The 16780-nt window shown below is 35.5% G+C and overlaps 2 protein-coding genes across 7 annotated transcripts in view; one reads left to right on the forward strand and one right to left on the reverse strand.

Moving 5' to 3' along the window:
• The window catches only part of LOC129792615 (ecdysone-induced protein 74EF), a 212435-nt gene that overhangs the window by 166650 nt on the left and 29005 nt on the right, over positions 1-16780 (forward strand). For 4 of the 6 annotated variants that reach the window (XM_055831844.1, XM_055831847.1, XM_055831846.1 and 1 more), the window contains one exon: positions 14732-14962. In XM_055831844.1, coding sequence (XP_055687819.1) covers positions 14732-14962 — 231 coding nt within the window. The remainder of the gene's footprint in view (positions 1-14731; positions 14963-16780) is intronic. The other 2 variants (XM_055831845.1, XM_055831850.1) reach the window with 1 other exon arrangement.
• Positions 1-16780, reverse strand: part of LOC129792688 (ARL14 effector protein-like) — a 693823-nt gene that overhangs the window by 147019 nt on the left and 530024 nt on the right. The gene's annotated exons all lie outside the window — the stretch shown is intronic.

Genomic DNA, 16780 nt, shown 5'->3' on the forward strand with positions numbered 1-16780 from the left:
GGATGCAGACAATTTTTGCTGCTTTTTTTTCTTCCATCCATGGCGATTGCAAAAGATCGCGCGTCCCACTGAGGGAACTAATAATGCAAAAGCAAAATCTCTGCATCTCTTAAGCTCTCACAGGCAGTGTTGGGAATTTGATAAAAAAAAGAGTTGCAAAATATTGAGGAGAAGGTGTTTTTTGCCCATTTCTGAATATTTCCTCAGACGATATTTTAGGTCTTTTAGACGAATTCTTGTTTAGTTGAAATTAAAAGACTTTTGATTTAATTCAATTCGATTAATTGGAGGGAAATTATTTCTCGAATCATCTCCTGCTAAAGGAGTTTATGCATTGGCACGTCTAATTGAGTTTCAAGTGAAATCACAATATTTTCGGGTCGAATTTACTAATTTTGGGCTTGAATTTAGAATTTTTAGGCTTTAATTTAGTACTTTTTGTGTTTGATTTTAGTAGGTACTTTAAGGGTTTTTTTTTCTTCAATCTGAGCTTATTCTAGACTAAAAAGCGAATAATTTTTTTTCAGCTTGAATATACTATTTTTATACATAAATTTAGTACTTTTTGGGATATAATTTAAACCCTTTTAGGCTTTGACTCCTCCATATGAGCCTTTTTGAAACTAAAAACTCAACAACTTTTTTCGGCTTGAATTTAATAAGTTTTAAGCCCTAATTTAATCTCTTATAGGTTTGAATTTAATACGATTTAGGCTTGAATTTACTACTTTTTAAGCTTAAATTAAGTACGTTAAATACTGGCAAAAAAATCATGCAAATAAAGTATTTTTGCGTACCAATGAGGTACTTGAGTGCGGTTTAGACATTTTTTGAGTCTCATTAGTTTTATCCCTTAATTTTAAATCATTTTAAGGCCTTCACACTGTCAGACACAGAAAACACTCAAAACAAAGTCAAACAGATTTTTCTTCCCTTTTTATTTATTAAATTTATTTGCAAAAAAGAAGACTGAAAAAGAACGGAAGTTCAAAAAATTCATGAAACTTTCCATTCTTTTAGCTTGAATTCCTTCCCATTCTACCTCATCCGAATTTTGTGGTGTAAACAAAGAACGATGAAAGGGAAAAATAAAGTCAAGCCAGTTTTGTATGCATTCTTGTAAAAATGAAGAATACACACGATCTCGATAAGATCAAGTCATTTTGTACCTGTACGCGCGCAGATTCTTTTGTTAGCAACGGCATTCAAATTCATTGGGTGTGTGCAGTCTTCACTATAAAATTGGTCAACAAGACAGAAAATGCAGGCCTTTGGGGGGAATAAGAGCAGAAGAGCATATAGAGAGCATCTTTTCTTTGATAATTTCTTTTTAATGAACTCCAAAGTCTCTGTGAGTTTAGTGAGATCAGACGAATGCGCCGAGATGAATGAAAAGTCGAGGGAAATACCTTTGCCAACATGACCAAATTGATAATCGTGACTTCACATAATTCTCTCGTCTGCCCCAACAACCTCATAAATACATAATGTAATGTCCGGCGAGGGAAATTAATTTTTCGTTTTTTTAAACCGGTATTCGCGCGATTACTTCATCGCAAAATTGTGTCTCTCTCACTGAACCCACAACAATGGGCAAGAAGTAAAAAAAAAAGAAAATGAAAAAAAAACAAGAAGTATTTTCGAAAAAATTGTATATATGCAACATAACCAATTTACCAAAAGAAAAAGGAGACAAAGAAACATGAATGAGAGGTGATTAAAAGCTCGCCAAAAATAAATTGCAAGTGTAGCTGCAACAACAAAAAAAACACTACAAGGCAGACCTGAAGAAAAGAACTCAATTAAATTCACTTTCGATTTCGACCGAGCAATTGCGGATGAATTGCAATTTGTTTTTGGAGTTCCTCTCAAGCGAAATTGGTTAATTTAGTGCACGAGGCGACGACCTAGAAGTTTTTTACACCGACCAACATAACCCTTCTCGTGGTGATTTTTGCTCTAAATTATAGTTTTCCCGCGCGTTCGTTTGAAATTTTCTCCTTTTGCACGTCTTTGAAACTACTGGATGGTAATTTGTGGGCAAACTTTGGTATTTGGTGCATTTTTGCATATTTTGTGAATTTCCTCTCAAATGCATAAATCTCTTGGTGGGGTAAAGAAATCGTTTTTTTTGCATTTCCTTTATTTTGATCTCAACCTAGGGAATGACACAATATAGGTAGTAGCTGAAAAGACTGCGAAAAAGCTAATCAAAAGTCATTTTTGAACAAGTCTTTTCATTTCTTGGAATATAAATCACAAATTGAACAATACACCGCGAGTTGCTATTTGCATGAATATGATTCAATTCTAGATGAAGGATTTAGATTAATTTGAATTTAAAAGAAATATTCGATTTTAATGTTATTTTTTGTTTAAAAAAAAGCCTCGAGATTCTGCAGAAGCCTGATACATCGTATCAGTGGTTGGATTCTAATGTGAAACTCATCCTTCAGATTTACAGATTTACAGATTTACATTTATTGATGTCCAAAGAAAAATACATTTTCATGAAATAGGACTATACAGGTTTGTTTTTTTATGATTTTTCTATACAAGATTCTGCTAAACTTGGAGGTGACAATTTATGCAATTCTTACGATTTTCTTACGATTTACGTTTTTCTTTCTAACCTTCTACGATTATTCTAACGTTTAACACTTCTTTTCTAAGTTTCAATGATTATTTACTAGTATTTCACAATTATTCTTTTTCTAACGTTTGACGTTTCTTTTGTTTAGAGTTTGACTTATACTTGGAACTTTTGACGTTTATATTCTTACATTTAACGGAAATCTTAATATTTAATGTATCTTTTCCAATTTTTGTTTACCTTTTGACGTTTCTTTCTGGCCTTTGACATATCTAAAGTTTGACGTTTCTATTTAAGCATTTGACATTTCTTACGTCTGATATTTATTTTTTCACCTTTGACGTTTCTAATGTTTGACGTATCATTTTAACTTTTAAATAACGTTTAAAAAAATTTTATAAATAAGTTTTGACTGAAAAAATATTTTTTTTACATTTAAAGAAAGAAACTAACTTATCTGATTTTTAAAGATGTTTTAACGCCCAAACACCTAAACATTCACTCAAATGTTTTTAAAAATCTCATGGAAAAATCGTGTGGACAAAATTGCATTTAACATTGGAATCCATCCACAGATGCTTCAATCTCTATGCCTAAAATGATCCTGAGGCCGTCAATCCTAATCTAGAAAATATCTCCCTCATTCTTGCAACTCAACACTGCGGTAACCGAACAACTTTCCTCCAACAACATACCTCCGAAGACGTTGTCGCCCAAGAAAAGTGCATTGAAGTGAAAAATGCAATTGCGACGCTTTCCAAGAGTAGGTCAATGAAAGCCCGACCCACCATCTTTGGGTGCACTTTTTTTGTTGCACTGCTGAGTGCCACCGTCGGCGTCTACGCCGTCACAGCGACCACACAGCAATCTAATCAACAGAGGGAAGGTGGCGATGGGGGAAAAGTATGGCGAGTGGTCATGCGGTTATCATTTCACTTAACAACCGAGCGCGACACTTTCATTGGCAATAAATATGCTGTCGAGCAACATGCAGCATCTCCTGTGCAGAGAGCTTTGAAAAAGAAATCGAGATTTCTAATATTTTATTATATGAAGGTACATAATAATAAGCTGAAAATGCAATTTTCTCCATGCAATTGTGCACCAAAGCTAAATTCGCTTTTTATCTCTTTTCTCTTTCGGTGAGAGATTTCTTGTTTTTTGCAAGAAGAAATTGCATCGTTTTGCCATACATTTGCAACAATGTCACTCCGCGGCGATAGTATTGTGTGAGGCACGCGATGATGCCATTCGCGAGCCAAAAGGGAAAACCACGTGCGTGAGTGGATGAAAAGAAAAGTTTTTTTTTCATATTATTATGTTTGTTGTACTGAGAAATGAGAAAAAAAAGAAGAAGTGTGGTGTACACCCGTTGCATTCACTTGCCATCACCATTTTTTTTTGTGATCTACTTTCGGCAAGGTGCATCCCATGCGCATGTCGTCCTCAAGGTGACCCTTTGGACGCCCTTTCCGTACATTTGAGTCATTTTCTTTTGGGGAAAGAGAAAAGGAATGGACTGTGTGGAAGTTTCCCAGGTGCACAGCGAGAGCTTCCTGTCCCAAGGACACACATCCCCCAAGATGATTCCGGAGATTTTAAAACTCGCAACAGCATGGTGTTCATTGAAAACACTTGCCGTGCTTTATTGCACGACGTTGGCACGACTGTGAATGTCAAAAGGTCACAGATATTGTAATTTACTCAAACATTTTATTAAAGAGAGGATTTCTTCACTGATTGTGGTTTTCTGAGCTTTCTAGAGCAAATTTTATGATTTGCAAAATTACAAATTATATTTTAAATAAAAATTCAAAGGTTTAGAGAAAGTAAAGGTTTAGAAAAAATAACTTGACTTGATTCCGTAAAATTATGACCTTCTTCAGTCCCAATTTTTTTGGCATTGTGTCAAGTTATTCTTCAATTTTCAATTGTGGGATCAATTTGTTGTTATAGAAAAACAGTCAAAAAGATCTTTAAAGAGCTCTGGGAAAGCAATTTTCCTTTAATAACCTAAGTTAAGAATAAAATGAATCGTTAAAATCTTCTAAGAATCTTTTTTTTTGTAGAACATAAAAAAAAACTTATAACTGACAAATTATAAAATTTTTTTAACAGAATCAATCCCAATATTAATCTAGATTTTTTAGTTCTAAAAGGGCTCAGATTCAGCTAAATTAAGCCTTGAAAATATTGTTATAAATTCAAGACTGAAAAGTATTAAATTCTAACAATTTTTCCGGTTTTTGGTTCTAAACCTAATTGAGGAGAAATGATATAAAAAGTACATGATTGAAGGCTTAAAAGTACTAAATTTTTTCTGAAAAAAGTTTTTAGATTTTTAGTTATAAATAGGCTCAGATTAGACACAATACGAAAAGTGCAGAATTCAAGCCTAAAAAGCACTAAATTCACGTTCAAAAAGTACTAAATTAGGCCCAAAATGTACTAATTTTAAAACTAAAAATCTACTATTCTGTTGGAAACATTCGAATTTGCTAATATTCGGATGATTCACCTAATAAATCAAAGTATTCAGCAGACCCGTTACCTTGAAGTTAATTTTGAAATTTTCTATCTTGAAGCATAATTTAAAATAATATTTTGATAAAGAAATCAAAATCTTGCAATCTCTACCCCAGAATATGGTCAGAAGTGAGCTTAAACTAAGAAAACAGAATTTCCTGATCTCAGCGAGCCACGTGAGAATCTCAACACCCACAAGCTTGACCCAGCGTACCAAGTTATTTTCAATTTATATACATCACCAAGAGAAGTTTAGCTTCAAATTGTGTTGGTGCATGCCACTTTGCTGCATCGAACATGTCCCACTTACCTCATTTCCCTCGCTGCACATAGCGTCGGATATATAAAATATATTGAGAGACTTCATTAAATGAATCCACATTCTGGTGGTGCAAAAATTCTCTTTGCTTTTACATTGATACTCACTCTCCATTTTTATTAATGTGAAAAGCGGTGAGAGTGTTGTGTGGGAATTTTTTTTCTCCCAAACAATATTTTCCCTTTTCTTTGGCGGTAATCTTCACCTTTATGTGGGTGGATGCATTAAAGATGTAACGTACAGGGTGTAAAAGCTGTGATTTCCCATTAAATATTCCATAAAGCAGTTGCTAAGAAGTCGTCATGTGTGAAGGACAATTTGTTGTATCTCTCCGATTGCTATTTGGGGCAATTAGTCTACGATGTGCGGAAGAGGCGTTCATGGGGAACTTAAATCAGGCTGTATGGAGGTTACAATCAGGGATGTCAGGAGTATACCCCCTGCTTCGTGTACTTCCTGGTGTGCAAATCTTTTTATTATTTCTTTGCAATTCTCAAGGGAATTTTTTTGCTGCTGTTGGCCTCTGACCTCCGCGCGGGTAAATATGGCAAAATTCGTCAGAAGAGTGCAAAAGAGAAACAACTCCGTGGATTAAATTTTAAAAAAAACTGTCGATTAATGAATCCAACTTTGAGAGAGAGAGAGAAAAAAGGTTCCCTGGAATTTAATACACATGCTGCAAAAAGTTGTCACTTTCGTCGGAGTCAACAATAAACTCCGCGCGACTCTTTTGTGCTAAAAAACATTTTTAAATACTTTTGAGGTCATAACACTCGGTTGTTGTGTGAGAAATCTGATTATTTTCATAATACGCCCTAAGGTGACAAAACAATTTCCTGTTTTGTAGTTTCACATTTTTTTTTCATACTTCTTCAATGTATTTTTGTACAATGCGGTACAAAGAACTTTTGAAAAAAAGGAGGGATCGCGCGCCATTCTTTCACCTCGCCATGTGCAGTGGCCAGAAGAAAAGAAGCAACTCCAATCATTCCGATATTTTTTTTCCCATTGTTCTCACGCTGATTTCTTATTTGTTAAAAATAATGTAGAAGCACCTCGTTGCATTTGAGAAACGTGACTTTTTTGCTGCTAAAGTTAGTCTAGAAAATAAATTCATGAGAATTTGTTTAGTGTCACTAATGAGGTACATTTTGCGGAAATTTCAACCCAGATATGTCTAAGAATTTTTGCAAATGCTCGTGGGATGATTTACCAATCAATAAAATAAAATATTTTCAAGTATGGGCAACTATACCTAAATAGTCTTGACCATCAGCCTCTTTCCTAAAATAATGAACCAAATTCTTAGAAAGGTGGAAAGAACAGGAAACAATTTTAAATTCGAATGAAATTAGGCAGACTTTCTTAAACCAGGCATGACTTAACTTAGTGACTTAACTGTTATTAAAACTAGGTCTACGGTTTTTATTCTAGACCTAAAGTTTTTAAGTCAGACCTAACTTTTTTAAACTGTGTCAAACATTCTTAAGCCAAACTAAAGCATTTTTTAACATCTATGCTTTTAAGCTAAACCTAATTGATTTACGTTGGCCTTTACTCTTCAAAACTAGACCACTTAACCTAGACCAAACCAAGACTAATTTGAACTTACTAGTGAACTTCACTCGATAATAATTCTCCCCTTGGAGAGACATTATTATTAAAACCTTTCGTAACAGATTTATATTAAAGATTAAGAATATTTTTAAAGAAATATTAAAGATTTTTAATTTTATATATTTGGAATTTTTGAGATTATTTAGTTCTTAAAACAAATAATTACTATTGAGAACTAATTTAATTCAGCTAAAGCCCTTTGAAATATGTTGGTTACCTAATTGATCGTTTAAAGTCACAAAATCGTTTAAATTGGAATCTGGTTAAGCAATTCTTTAAAATCTTTCAAATTAGACAGATATTTCTTAAAAAGAGTTTTCCATATTATAAAAATCAATCCTCATCTCGAGGAATTTCCTCTTTTCTTTAATTTTTATAAATAATTTTGATACGGTGTCATTTGTTTTCCTTAAAATACTTTCAAAAAATCTTTTTGTGCCTGTCATTGATTAACGTCTTCCGCATCTAAAAGGGTTTACCTATTGGTACTTAAACTTTCTCTCAATGTAGTAGTCTCCAATGTTTCATTGTATCCCAAATCAAACTGGATTTTATGTGTTATTCTCAAATTCAGCTTCCAAGAAAGTCTCCGTAGCCATACATACGATATGTATACGAATGTTTGTTACTCTAATTGGACTATTTTGTGTGTTCTGGGTGAAGGACTAAAACGAAAGAGTCGGCAAGTGGCTAGTTTTCCCTTGAGAAAGGGGAAAAAAAGTCGATCGGCTTTGGAAATCTGTTAAATGGACCATGGGGTGTAAAAAGGTATCAACATACAAATTGAGGAAGGAGAGCGTATCGATTGCAAGAAACCTCCCCTAGGTCGTGTATTTGTGTTCTCACCGCACAGTGGGGAAGTTCATTAAAAATACACCTCAATGGAGTTGCTATCACATTGCTATATACCCATGGCAGTATAAATAATTTAGTAAAAGGAGCTAAAGGAGAGAAATTGGGACAGAAAAGCAACTTCCTCAACCAGAGACCAATTAATAATGCAATTTTCCATGCGGGGGATGGCTTTTTCAAATCAATACTTCCCTCATGCTTTTACACTGAGAAGGAAAATTATGTATTTCACATTTTTTTCCCACACGCCACAGGTATCTACATACATGTAGGTATGTACGTACATTTTGGACTTGAATGACTTTCGCGACGCATCACATTTTGATGTTGGTGGGAAATGAAAATGTTTTAAAGGAGAGGAAAAAAAAAGAACGAGAAAAACTTGCATCTTGACAGTGTCGCTCACAATCAACCAATTAATTTAACAACGTACACCACGATACAAAATGCAGTCGCTAATGCTTCGCAGAGCGTTGGATGTGTGGCGATGGAAACTGGGTCAAGGCTTATTGCTTCGATAGTTGAGCATCGCTTTGGTGTTCATACATTGCAATTTATGTGCTGCTGCGAAGTGGATTTGCACACATAAGAAGCCAACATTCGCGGGGAGAGTGAATTGCAGCTCTCAAGCCAACCTATTACTTTCACTTCCGCTCCTAGAGAGACCCAATGAAGCTACCTACTCCGTTCTCACAGAGCCTACCTCCGAAAGCTCCCTCTGGTCCCCACTCACTCACGTGACGCAAATTCTCGCGCCAAATTTTCGGCAATTCTCTCTGCGTCCATTGATGCAAAAAACCGCATCTCATTGAAGTTGCCAAAATGCAAGGCAATTTGCTGCAAAAATAGAAAATGCTTTGATGTTGCGGGCCTGCTGTTGTGTGTGTTGTGTGTTGCCATCCGGAGAAGGTGGAGATTTTCTCTTTGAAAAGTGAAGAAAGTTGATGCAAAAAAAGTGCATCAAGAGAAAATTTCCAACAATTTTGATAGGCACAGAGTGCATAAAAGTCAACCAAAAATGCTTACCACTGTTCCGGCAGCTGTGTACCTACTCAGAGAAAATTATGCAAAGAATATTGTAAGCACTTTATTGATGCTGAAATGGGATTAAAATGAAAAATTTCTCAAGATTTTTCATATTTTCTTTTATTTATTTTATCTATTGGCATTCAATATGTTTTGATTTAAAGCTCTCTAGATAAGGTAAATCAAATTTCTTTTTAAATTATATTTTCTTAATTTACGAAGAAGTATTGCATTTATTTTTTCTTTTAGTTTTTTTTCTAATATTTTTCCCTTTAAAAATATTTATTTCCTTTCCCCTTTCAAAAATTTAAAAAAAAAATTTTCAAAACAATTTCTTGGCTAAAAAAAAAACATTAAAATCCCCAAATATTTTCCCGCCTTATGTAGACAGAATTTTCAATTTATCAAACTTTGCTAAAGAAAAATTCACTTTGTGAAAACCTTTTTTCTATTTTCAATTCATTTTTTCCTATGTATACCTTCAATTTCCATCAATGAAACTCGCTTTAATCTAAAATGGAAAGTAATTTCTTTTGGCAGAATTTCCCTTTTTCTGCTTTTCAATGAGCTTTTTCTTTATTTATCCAACATAGAGAAATTCCTTTTTGCCTATGAAATTCCTTTCTTTGGCGTTTCTTCAATTTCTCAAGAAAATGTCTGTGCCGAAATCACGCAGGGAAAATGCCCCTCACGCCTCTTGAAAATTTTCCCATCACGAACACTTTCGAAAACAACACCGCACAATCTTTTTTCCCAACTAAATATGGGAGAAAATGATGCGCAAAGAGAAAACTTTCACCCAACTCTCATTTTCATTTTCCCCCGGCATTGATTTGATTGTATGCAACACGCCCCGTTCGTGTGGCGCGTGTGAGCGGGGTAGGCCACCCGAAGCCCACCCCCACGGGGCGTCGGGGCGGCTTCGGGTGGCGTCGCCTCTGCGGCCGGTGCCCCCGGCGACTGGGTGCGTCGGAAGTGTGGCGGGGCGGCCCGATCAATACGGCTAGACGGTTTTGTCACTTCCACCCATACCACCCCCACACTCCAAGTCGCCCCCGCAGCAGCCCACGCCGCGCGTCTGCAGGCGGCGCCCCGAGACTGGGGGTTGGGGGTGACTTTTTTTTTCGGCAACTCTCTGGCGGTGCACAGAGGTGAAAAGTACGCCCGTGGGGTGACAATTGAGTACCACTGGCGTCAATCGAGTGGCGTCTGCCAATTCGGGGCTTTCACCGTTTGCCAACCCCATAAAAAAAATTCCCCAAGGTGTTTGTGCTTTCGTTCTACTTTTATCCCTTCACCCCCTCCGCAGGGTTGGGGGGTGGTTTGTTTACCACACACTCTCACCGTAATGGTTTTGACCACTGAAAGTGAAATTTCCGTCACACACGGACAATGGCCCTGAGAGATGCATTTTATCGGTGCCACAGAATGGCGCGCGAAGGGTTGGATCCCACCCCACACGATCCTATATAACATTAAAAAAAAAAAAAGAGCCGCCACTCTTGAGAATTAGTTTGTGGGTGAGACTTTTTTTTCGGTTGTGGGTGGTTTTCTGTCTGAACTGTTAATCACTTTCTCTCTCGCCCCCGTTGAAAGTCATACTTGTTGACGAGGGTTTTTATTGAGAACTTTATAGCTCACATAAGCTCGGTGTAGTGCTTATGGTGAGAAAAGCTGAACTGTGGTTAATGAAAATTGAATATTTGATTGAAGGTTTTTCTTTGCTAAATTAGTGGTTTGATGGGGAAATCTTGGGTGAAATGTTAAATCATTTAAGGTAAAAAAATGCTGATTAGAACTGTTATACGAAACACCTGTATGTGTTAGGATTACTTCTGCTTATTACCCATAGAAATAATATTTAATTCTTAAGGATTTCATTGAGTCGATTAATTTTGAATCATTTTTGAATTATTGTATGGAGTATAACAGTTTTTATGACCTTGAGATTAGAAGTCGTTATAATTTTGAATCCATCAGGGAATCCATATTTAAAAAATAACTCAATAAATTGTGGAAAAAGGGCTGCGTGGATGCTAAGATGACGTCTGGACCGTAAAACCTTTTAAACAATCGAAGAAAAAATAAATTTAAAAAAATGTGTTATACAATTTGACAGTTCTTTTATTTATACGTCATTTGTATAACTTCTCATTTAAAAAAAAAATAATTAACCAACATAACTTCTTACAATAATATTAGTGATGTTTTCACCTGTAAAAACTATTCTTCTTCATCAAATAGTAAATTAATTAAAGAAGATTATGACTTTCTGACTTTTTCTAGCATTTCGCAAAAACTCACATCTTTGTACCATCTCTTTTTCTCCGTGGATTTCTTTCCTAACTTCTTTCTATATATTATTATGAAATATCAGTATGTTTTTCTTGTCTCATTTCGCCACTTTTGAGGTGGAAGTCCTACGAAAAAAAATTCAGATAATTCCATCATCAGTCATTTTATAAATTGTTCAAGCAATGATTGATGACAGATGGTTAAATTTAGGAGAATTTCTTTTTGGGTCTCTATGCAGGAATAATTTCCAATATGAATTTGATCCAATATTTTCAAATTGCTTTTACTATCTTTGACTACGAGATTTGCCCCAAAAAGCCGCAGCTGTTGGGTCGAAAAAAAATCTGCATTGTAGCACCTTAAAGGAAAATAAACAAGTAATAAAATACTCGAAAAAAACGCGTGTTTTATGTCAGAAAAAAACACGCGAGAGTGATTAAATCTCTGCGCGCGATTATTGCTTCGTTGCGAAATTTTGCGCAAACGCGCGCTTTTTGGGCTCGTCAAATTTAGGACAGAATAGCACACTTAATATGCGCATTAATATGCCAATTGGTTAATAAATTCAATAAACACTACACGACGGGTATTAAACTTTCATTTAATATTATTGTCTTCAAGTTGTCTCACCTTTTCCCCCCACTCCATTCACACTCTATGGCAAAAATTCAATGGGAAGTATGGCGGGTTTTTGAGAGATTACCATTTCGCAAGCGACTTTTTTTCTGCTGAATTGTTTTCAAAATGGATTTTTTTTAAATAGTATTTTGAAGTGCCTTCATGGCAGGATTAAATTGATCGATGATATAACAGCCAACGGATGGGATTTGAATTTAAATATTTGCGCGCTTTTGCGATGCTTGACGGAGTTACACGAAGTGGCCCCGAAGGACATATCTGTGTTATTTTAACGTTTATTTATGTCAAAAAAAATTACCCATATTTGAAATTCAACCGCAATAGAACAAAGTGATCTTTGTCAGTTAAAATAAAAATCTTTAAATATATTTATTTTTAAAAATTATTTATTTCTTAGAATAAAAGGTTTTTTTTTAAAGTTAAATTTACATTATGCACTGATTAATATAATTTATCGTTGCCCGGCATACTGCCAATTTTGCATTTGAATCCACCTTCCGCTGGGCAGACCCGGTAGACGCTGTGACGGGGCCGTGAGAGGTGTGCCCCAGAGAGGCGTCAGCAAATATTTGGCATCAACCAAACTTTTCCGCAAAGTGAACTTCATATCACTTTCGCTCTCATGTGAAAACGAAAGCGAAATGAATGACTGAAATGGGCCGCCAAAAATGGTTGGATTCTCTTCCTCGTCCCCGCATGAAGTGCTGCAATAAAAATTACCGCACAAACGAATTATTTATGAGGTGGTACACACTGTTCAAAAAAAAAACCGGTGAGACAAAAAGCACTGCTGACGAGCAACCTACTTTTGGTGCTGATTGTGCAATGTTGCCGCCAAGCTTGGGAAGTCGCTCTTCAGTGGGCCAGAGACCCGCATTCGCGCGGCTTCTGGGCGGCCCGCGGGAAGTTCGTTGAATCGATTTTCAATGGAACAAAAATCATTTAAGAAAAACTTCAATATGCATAAAAAGTCATGCTGCGAGCATACGGCGAGTGGGACGTTTTAGCACCTCCCGACGAAAAGATCAAATAAATTGATATTGTGCATGAGGGACCGAAAAAAAATGGCGCGCAAACGGTATGGGGCAAAAAGGCGCAAAAACTCGTGGAAATTGGCACAAAATTGCCAAGAGGACCCATGTGATTATGTTGTGATGCTATGCAATCAATCTGGGTGCAATTTGGTGTCAAAACACCATTGGCGGGCAAAACGTACACTTCCCTGTCCCAATTGAGCTGCCGCACAAGTCGAGAAACACGTTTTTGTGGTGTCCGCCGAATTTCACTTTCAAACAATTGAAACTCTTGCGGCAACAACTCGGTGTGATTTCTTAGCGAGCATGGAATGCACAGAGAGACATGAATAAATGAAGATCAAAGTATTTTTTTTTCTGGTGAAATTGATGTGCATGGGGATGTGCAATGGAATACCATCGTTGTCCAATTAGCAGAGAAGGTCGAATTGCACACCCGAGCTCATATTCACGTTGCCTCCTTGTCAGGTGAAAAATTTTCGCAATAACGGCCAACGTTGACACACTCGCGTCGTGAAGTCAACAATTAAAGCCTGATGCAGCTCCACGGTAAATTGCCGTGAAGAACACCCGAGAGATGGAAATAAAATACCCATGAGTAAGCTATTGCTCAATGGACCAGCAACACTCAAATACCACATGATCGATATGGCCCACAGCTTTTTTTTTACTCTTCCTCCAATGAGGGTGGAGCGGGAAGTAAACGATGATGGACAGAAACATACCAACGACCAATGGAAGTCATGTGAAAATGCCAATCACGCCGGGATTTTCACTTTCTGTCAATGTCAAAGCAATTTTGGGACTTTCAGTGGATGTGCTCCATTTCCTGGAACTCACTTGTTTTACTTTCAACCCGAAAGTTTCTCTGTATTTCGAAAAATAGGGATGGAATTGTTTCAAGTGAAAGTTTTGACGGTTACAATGACGTTTAATTTTTGAAAATAAATTTCTCAATTGGTTAAATGACAATTATGACTAAACCAAGCTTAACAAGCTTAATTAAAAATGATACAGAATGTGTGTAGATAAAATATTGTTTTGTCATATTTGAAAGTGACAGATGTCATTATTTTGACAGATCTTGGAATTATGACAACTGTCAAAATTTTGATAGATGTTGCAATTATGAGAGCTATCAAGAAAGTTTCCTGATTTCTCAGTACCTACGTCAATTTTGACACTTTAAATATTTGACAGAATAACGATATGACAGATGTCTTTTTGACATTTCTGAACGAATCTTTTCTCTTAAAATGCTCCAGACTACCTATTTCTTCTAATATTTTAAATCTTGTTCAAATATGCAAAAATAGAATGATGTATTTTTAAACAGCAAGACAATCATCGTTGAACGTCTGGGAATCCCTAATCAAATTTTATCGCAACTTTGACACAAAAACGGGTTCTCAACTCCACTGCTAAACGTCCAAAGTTGATCTGTGGAACGTGCTTTGAATTAAAATAACAACCACTTAGGGGGAAATTGATAAAAAGTACTTTATTCTTTTGCAAAACGCTTAAGAATGCCAAAAGACCTCCCCGGAGTGATATGGCATACATACATACACAGATTGAATTTAGAATTCCTTCCAAATCACTGCACTTCCTCAAAGATATAGAATAGATGGAAAAATGTTCTACCACATGGGGGAGAAAGAGAGTATTTGACCTAGATTTTTGCAAATTGCATTTTTCTGTCCTTGGCGCGTAAAGCTTCCATATTGAGATTCATCTTGTGGGACGCCAAGGAGATTTTTTTTATATTAAATGTTCGAGAAATTCCAAAGTACTAACGAAGGATTTTCTTACTTTTTCCTTCATTTGCAGTGAACACAGAAATTCCCATCTTGCCACACTCACCGAGTCCGCCACCACAGCAGAGGATCTCATCAGCTTCGATACCCGCGGCAAGTGCAACCAATGGCCACCACCAGGGACCACCGCCACACCGGCAACTCCTCCATGGGCTCTTGAGCGGAGCGCCGATACATTCAGCGCCATACCATAGGAATTACAGCACGTCAAGCACAGGTACTTCTCCACATTTCCATAAAAAAGGTTAGGATCGTAAGATTTAAATTTCCTATTTATATTACCTTTTTTTTTTGTTTAAAATAGCCCTCGTTCTGGAGTTAAAATTTTTAAAAAAAATTTAAATTTTCAAGATTTTATTGGAGTAACGAGAAAAGATTAAACAAGATTGTCTCCAGAATTTGGACTAGAATTTACCTATTTAATTTAGTGAAACGGATTCATGGATAGAATTTGTCGAAAAAGTTTTAGATGAATCTCATAAAATCCAATGCAAAAAATACCTAATTAAAGCATTGAGATCGATTCTATTAAAAATCTTTTATTTTCCTGCATTTATTATTGAAATTCTTGTCAGAATTTGACGGTTGAAATTTTTAAACCATTCTATTGGAGTTGATTCTGTCAAAAACCTTTTTTCATTTCTCCTTTTAAAAAATGAATAAAAAATCAAACTAACTGTCAAAATCTAATATCATATTCAAATGCATTTTATTATATATTTACTTACAAATATTGGGTCTTATTCTGCGATTAAAAAAGCCTCAAGTTTTACTATTTAACGGCAATTTTTAAATCGTGAGGTTCTTTTTATAATTGCAACTGTCATTTGCTTTTAATTATGGCTTGGGTATTCTAAAACTTTTATTTCTTGAAATTCATAACCTCAATTTATTTGATTTTTTTTACAAGATTTTTTATTAAATTTCAAGCAAATTAAAAGTTCTCTTAATTTTTCTTTAACACTTGGAGGACTTTACTGGTACTTGCTACCAATTGGAACCTTAAAATCGTCACTGAATATTATCTATTGGACTTATCTCGATGAATTTAGCATCTATGTGTAGGGAATTTTAATTACTTTAAGATAGCAGAAAGAAAATCTTGAGAAAAGACTTTTCTGTGGAAGATAATTTAGGTCAAAGTCAAAATCCAACGTGGAGGATCAAATTGGTACTCATTACCAGTCAAAATCTCATACATTTTAACCGTTGTTTTGAGGTTATGTTTCCCCATATTTCCCAAATAAAGTACTCTTGTTCACTTTTCCTCGGTGTAAATCATTAATATGGACTAATTTTATTGCCGGAAATGACTAAAAATTTATTTTAAGAATCAAAGTTTGTGATGATTTAGGCGCAATAATAAATTATGTAAAATTGTAGCTAAAAAAGTCGTTTAAATTGGCAATTTTGCATCGATTCGACGCAATTTTTTTTTCAGTGACGATTTTTTTCAATAAAATATTAATAATTAGGCGCAGGAATGCTTGAAAGAGATTGAGAATTAGTGAAACTTTCGATCCTTGTTCAATAAACTGATTAATAATTAATTATTGAGCATATTTTATCAGCTGGTACTTATTACCAATTTGATCCTCCGCGTTGTGCCAAATGTTGGGTCCTCCAAGTGTTAAATAAAAAAACCAAGAACAATTTCAAGACCCCAGAATACCAAATCTTAGTTTGTCTTGATTTTTTTTTTCAAAATCAAGATTTCAAACTTTTCTTAGCCGCTGAGTAGAACCCTTTTTTGAACAAGAAAACTGAATATTTCTCTTAGAAAACGTATGCGTACCCCTAAAAAGAGGAGAGAAAAGTATCCCATAAAATGAGAAAATTGTTAAATTATTCTCATCATCACTAAATTAACGGAATTATCGAAGGATCTCCCATAGAGAAGCTTCTTCCGCCTCCAATGTGTACGGAAAGATCCTCTCTAGAGGGGTGGTCCGAAGGAAAAATGTGTGAGAACTACCCCACAATGAGCCCATGAATAATTTGCACCCTGAGAAAGTTTCTAATATAAAATTTCTAATTTCACATCCCTCATATCCTCATCATG

Source organism: Lutzomyia longipalpis, chromosome 3, assembly GCF_024334085.1.
Source record: "Lutzomyia longipalpis isolate SR_M1_2022 chromosome 3, ASM2433408v1".
Taxonomy (NCBI): Eukaryota; Metazoa; Arthropoda; class Insecta; order Diptera; family Psychodidae; genus Lutzomyia; species Lutzomyia longipalpis.